This window comes from Penaeus vannamei, chromosome 36 (assembly GCF_042767895.1).
Source record: "Penaeus vannamei isolate JL-2024 chromosome 36, ASM4276789v1, whole genome shotgun sequence".
NCBI classification, from domain to species: Eukaryota; Metazoa; Arthropoda; class Malacostraca; order Decapoda; family Penaeidae; genus Penaeus; species Penaeus vannamei.
The window spans coordinates 22,703,116-22,708,115 of record NC_091584.1 but is presented as its reverse complement, the minus strand read 5'-3'; the positions used below and the strand labels follow the sequence as shown (position 1 = coordinate 22,708,115).

General features: G+C 32.2%; 1 protein-coding gene across 5 annotated transcripts in view; it reads left to right on the top strand.

Annotated features, from left to right (window-relative positions):
* Nucleotides 1-5,000, top strand: part of LOC113817345 (putative inorganic phosphate cotransporter) — a 17,449-nt gene that overhangs the window by 11,545 nt on the left and 904 nt on the right. For all 5 annotated transcript variants that reach the window (XM_070114392.1, XM_070114394.1, XM_027369375.2 and 2 more), the window contains one exon: nt 434-5,000. This exon is cut by the window's right edge and continues 904 nt beyond it. Coding sequence is in view for 1 of the 5 variants with exons in the window: in XM_027369375.2 (XP_027225176.1) it covers nt 434-461 (28 nt within the window). In the remaining 4 variants the exon portion in view is untranslated. The remainder of the gene's footprint in view (nt 1-433) is intronic.

The window sequence follows — 5,000 nt, the reverse complement described above, 5'->3', positions numbered from 1 at the left end:
GAAAAGAGTCCAACAGAATATTGTGTTACAATTGACGTGCTTAGTTATGTTTTTGATATCAGTGAGGATCAACTTTGGACATATTTAAACAATCCATACGAGAATACATTTGGAGTCAGTGTCAATGTACTTTAGGCACTTGTGACAGGAGAGGTTTCGGAAGAAGTACTATTGGTTCATTTAGCTTTTATGATAAAGTTATGCATGATTTCATACCATTTATCATTTTCTTGTTTTGTTTACATTGATTAATTTGGCATGTAAAGTTTCTTTTCCCTGTTGATCACTTAAGCATCTTTTTATTTTTTTATTTATTTATTTTTTTTTTTCCTATTTCGTTTATGAAAAATAGATTCCTTTTCTGATAAGATAGAAGTTATTGAAACATTATGAAATATGTCTCTTTTTTACTATGGATGTCATTTTGTTTCAGGAGATCGGCAACCAAGGAGGTTGCATGAGTAAAGGCACTAACGTACCCTAGTGTACAACAGTGATTTAAGGGAGAATGCAGTATTTGCTGTTTCAGTTGGCAAATTTTAATTGCTTTCTTCGGGATGATTTGAGTAAGAGTATTTGCAGGTTCGGGCTGCATAAGAAGAGATTGTTATTCATTATTATTATTAATTTTTATTTATATATTTATTTTTATTTTTATTATTATTTTTTTAGAGGTGTTTTATTTATTATAAACATGCATCTTGAATGGAAGAAAAAAAGTGGGGAATATCTCAAAGTATTTATGTATTGTCTATCATATCCATCCCACAGCAAATATAATATACAGTGCATTGTCTCATGGTAATGTCGTGGTAATGCTTCCGTGTGCAGGAAATTCATGGATGTTCAGCTATTTATTTTGCTTTCTTTACTTAAATTATATTGTGCTTTATGTATATTTTGCATGACTCATTTCCTCACGAAGTTAATTATAGGTCCATATGCACACAGACACCTTTCCTTCAGTACAGCATTAGTGATTTTGAAATAGATGAACTCTGTACTTGACATAATGCTTTTTTAAAGAGTATCATCTAATAGTCAAAATATTATATGGCATCAGTAAGAGAGCATTGTAAATTTGCTTAGAATATTTATTATTTATTTTTCCTGTATGTTGGGAATGTGTGAAGTAAATTCCATGGTATAAACATTACTATACGGGAGCCTGACTTTGCAGAAAGTTGACACAGAAATAAGATGTTAATTGTGCATAATGAAAGCATGATATTTACCCAGTGTAATTTGTGATTCTGAATTAATTTGTTACTGTTCTTAAGTAACTAATCAGAGGATTCAGTATATTTTGATAAATATTGCAATAGATGTACACATTTCATATTTGATATAAGTTTGGGTCATGAGTTGCATATTTGCAAAGGATAGTTCAAGTAAAGGTCTTAAATATTTACTTAATTTGCAAAGTCAGGATTATCATAATTGATGTTAGGTGGTGTATATACATGTTTTTATATGCTTTTAAAATTTTGTTTATAATCTTTTGTTTTCTTTTTATGAATTAATGAAAAAATGTGTATACTGGACTTTTAAAAGGATATTTTATTTCTTTTCTTTATTTTTTTTCTATTGTGGATTCTCAAACTAGCCGTTTAGTCCTTTTATATGACAGGAAACTTTCATACATTATAACAAATAACTTTTTAAAAGTATGTGTTCCTTTTCTTTGAAATTTAAACTTAAAATAATGTATTGAATCATCTTCATTTTCTTTTGTGAAGTTCTCTAAAATGTGCATGTGGATGTGTGAATGTGAGTCTGCTCCATTACGTCTCATTTTAAGGTAGATATCCAGTGAATAGGTACTACATTTGCATTCCAGTATGCGCTTTGACAAAGATGTGATCATTCCATGGCTAATGATGTCATTTTATTAGCTGTACTCCTTGCTCAATTATTGTTTCTTATAGAGGCAGTCTTTGTGTACCACTTAATGACAGTATTGGTCCAACTAAGTTTTGATATTGTAGACAAGAATCTGTCCATATCTAAAAATTATACTATATTGCATACCTTTATATTGTTGATTTAGCATAATTGTATGGTACAGTTTACCACTGAATTTATGTTACAGTTTTATGGAATAGCTAGCATATCTGTTTCATTATTTGGGTCTACATATTTTATCCTGCTTAATAATAGGTTGTTAAATGATCTGTTGTGCAGAGGACTAAATGAACACATACAGATCTCTGCATTTTCTTCATGGTTCTTTGTATGATGATCATTCCAGCATAATAATTTTTTGACAGTGCCATTTTGAGTAGTATTCATCTGTGAGGTGTATGGGTTGACATTTTTTTACCTTCTCATTGCAAATAAACTGATGAGAGCAAAGTCCTCCATGCACATAGGCCAAATAAGAGCAAGAAAATTCCATGTCCCGGGTAAATGAGCTTTCGTTTTTGTGTGTAACCATTTGTGTGTGTGTGCTCATGAAAGTGAATGAATAATTGTACCTGTGAATGGGCACCTGTTTACCTGTATATGTTTGTGTGGGCATCTAGACATGTATGTTTGAATGAGTTTTGGTTCACTTGGTTACAGTGTGTAGGCAAGAATGATTTCTTTTATGTGTGAATGCACAGTTGCTTGCATGCCAATCTCTGCATTTCCTTTCTTAATACATGGACCATAATTTCATTTACCCCCAAATAAACCCAACAGTTAACGTTGGCAGCACAATAGTCAAGATTGCATTTACCAATGTATTTTTATATATAAATCAGTATTTAGACCATTCAGTACTTATTTTATGGATGTGATTAGTACTGTTCTCACTCACCGCCATGGAACTTCAAGACTCCATAGCAATTCAGAATGACACTTGTAAAATGCCAAAATGCGTAGTTTGAAACTAATCTTTCCATAGTCTTCAGGGTAAAGTAGAAAGTACACCAATTATGGGCTTCCAGATTTATAGCAGCGCATTTTGTTCAAATCCACATAAAGACATTGTTTATTGAAATTTTAGAATTATGAGTCTGTCATGCATTCAAGTTTTAGTGAGTCTGCTTTTCCATTTAAGCTTCATGAGCATTCATGACTTTATAAAATCATGACTTTGTTCCACCATTCCTATAATTATATAGTATTACCACAAGTAGTTTAGTTTTAAATTCATGTATCTCTTATATTATCTGAAGTAACTGTAAAGATCTTGAAATTATGCATTGCTCAAAATGTACAGCATCAGAGTAAACTTTTATTCACAGTCAAATTAAATAAAATTTTGTATTGTTTCCATCCATTTGCAGTATAGTATTTTTTTTCATATGCTATTTTTAAAGTTGTTTGTTGGAGGGAGATGTAGAGGGTCTTCCAGATAAAGACTTTGTTATTCATATATTTGGAGGCTGTTTTAATTCTCTCTGTCTAACCTATGATCATCATTATTACATTCTGGGTATAATTTTTTGGGTCATGCTTGCGATTGTCTATTAATTTCTCTATTTGGACATTAACAGTAGTGAGGGATGAATTATGTGGTTCTGACTCTTCATACAATTGCAAAGGTTATATTTGATAGTGTAGATATGTATGTTTAGAACCATGGTAGTGCCGATCTTAAAAGTCTAAGGTTTTAAATGACAGGTTACTCGTTTTTTTGTGTTTTTTTTTTGTTCTTATTAATGAGTCAAGTAAAGTGTGGCAGTAGAGTGATAAGATGTGATGACGAGTGATGTGATGATGTGTTATTTCACGTGATTGTGCAGGTGCTGAATGTTACATGTTATTTTGTGATGATTTAGGGGTGAAAAGAGATCCCGGTGCTCACTGGCCCAGGGTATGTTAATTCAAATGAACATTAGAATTTTGTAGTATAATGGGCCCTTAGATCTTAAGGGGACCTTCTGCTGATTTTTCGGCGATTTTCGCCCCTCTTGCCGAAATTGACTTTAATGCAGTTGCAAGTAGTTTCTAGTCCCCCGCTTCTCCCCTGAAAATGTCAAGGCTCGACCGTTATTTTTTAGGTGGTAGCAGCGATTTTTGATGTCGACCGAAATATTATTTTTTTGATGGTACCTTTGAAAATCGGCAATTGTGACGCAATGATTAGAGATAATAAAAATATGAGGTTATTTTCTGAAAGCTTATCAAATTTCACATAAGATGAGACCAACCTTCTTTTTTTCGGAATAATTTCAAAAATCCGGCAAGCGTCCAAAAAACGGCAATGAAGAAATTTTCCATAGAAATAACTAAACATGATATGTTTTTCATATGGTATATTTTCTTATCTTTATGTTTTCATCATACATAGTTACTTTGATCTATGAGCAAAAAATTTCGAAAATGCAAACCTCCCCCCCCCACCCATGGGGGGTAGTTTTGCCAAATATTCAGGATCACCACCAAAATTATATGGAATATTAATTAGGCTAAGACAAACCTCAGGTTAAAATTTTATTCAAATCTATTCATAACTTTTCGAGTTAGAAAAAAAAATTCCTGGATCCAAACCATAGTCCGCATCACCACCAAACTGCAATAAGCTCTAAGTTAGGTTAAAACTCACTTTTGGTTAAAATCTCGTTAAAATGTGTTCATAACTTTTAGAAATATTAGAAAACACAAACTAATAATCAAAAAAACAACAAATAAACAATCAATAAACAAACAAAGAAACAAACGGTAGTAACAATATAAATAAACAAAAGGTCATGGGGTACACGAAAATTATCTATATGTGCTCATATACCTTATATACATAGTTTCACATCGCCATGTAATTGTTTTTCGACTTTCCACGGGGTCTGAGAGTGAAATTTGGCTACGTGACCCCGTAGAGTTATTCCGCAGATTTAAAAAGACGATTTTCACGGTCCAGGACGGCCCCGTCGCGTGGGGAAAAGTATGTGTTTGGTACCCGTCCGACTGGAGAAAAGTTATTCTTTCGACAAATATTATACGTTGTAAAACCTCATTAGAGCATCAATAATAGGTATATGATAGATAATTATATCAAATACAAGTATTCT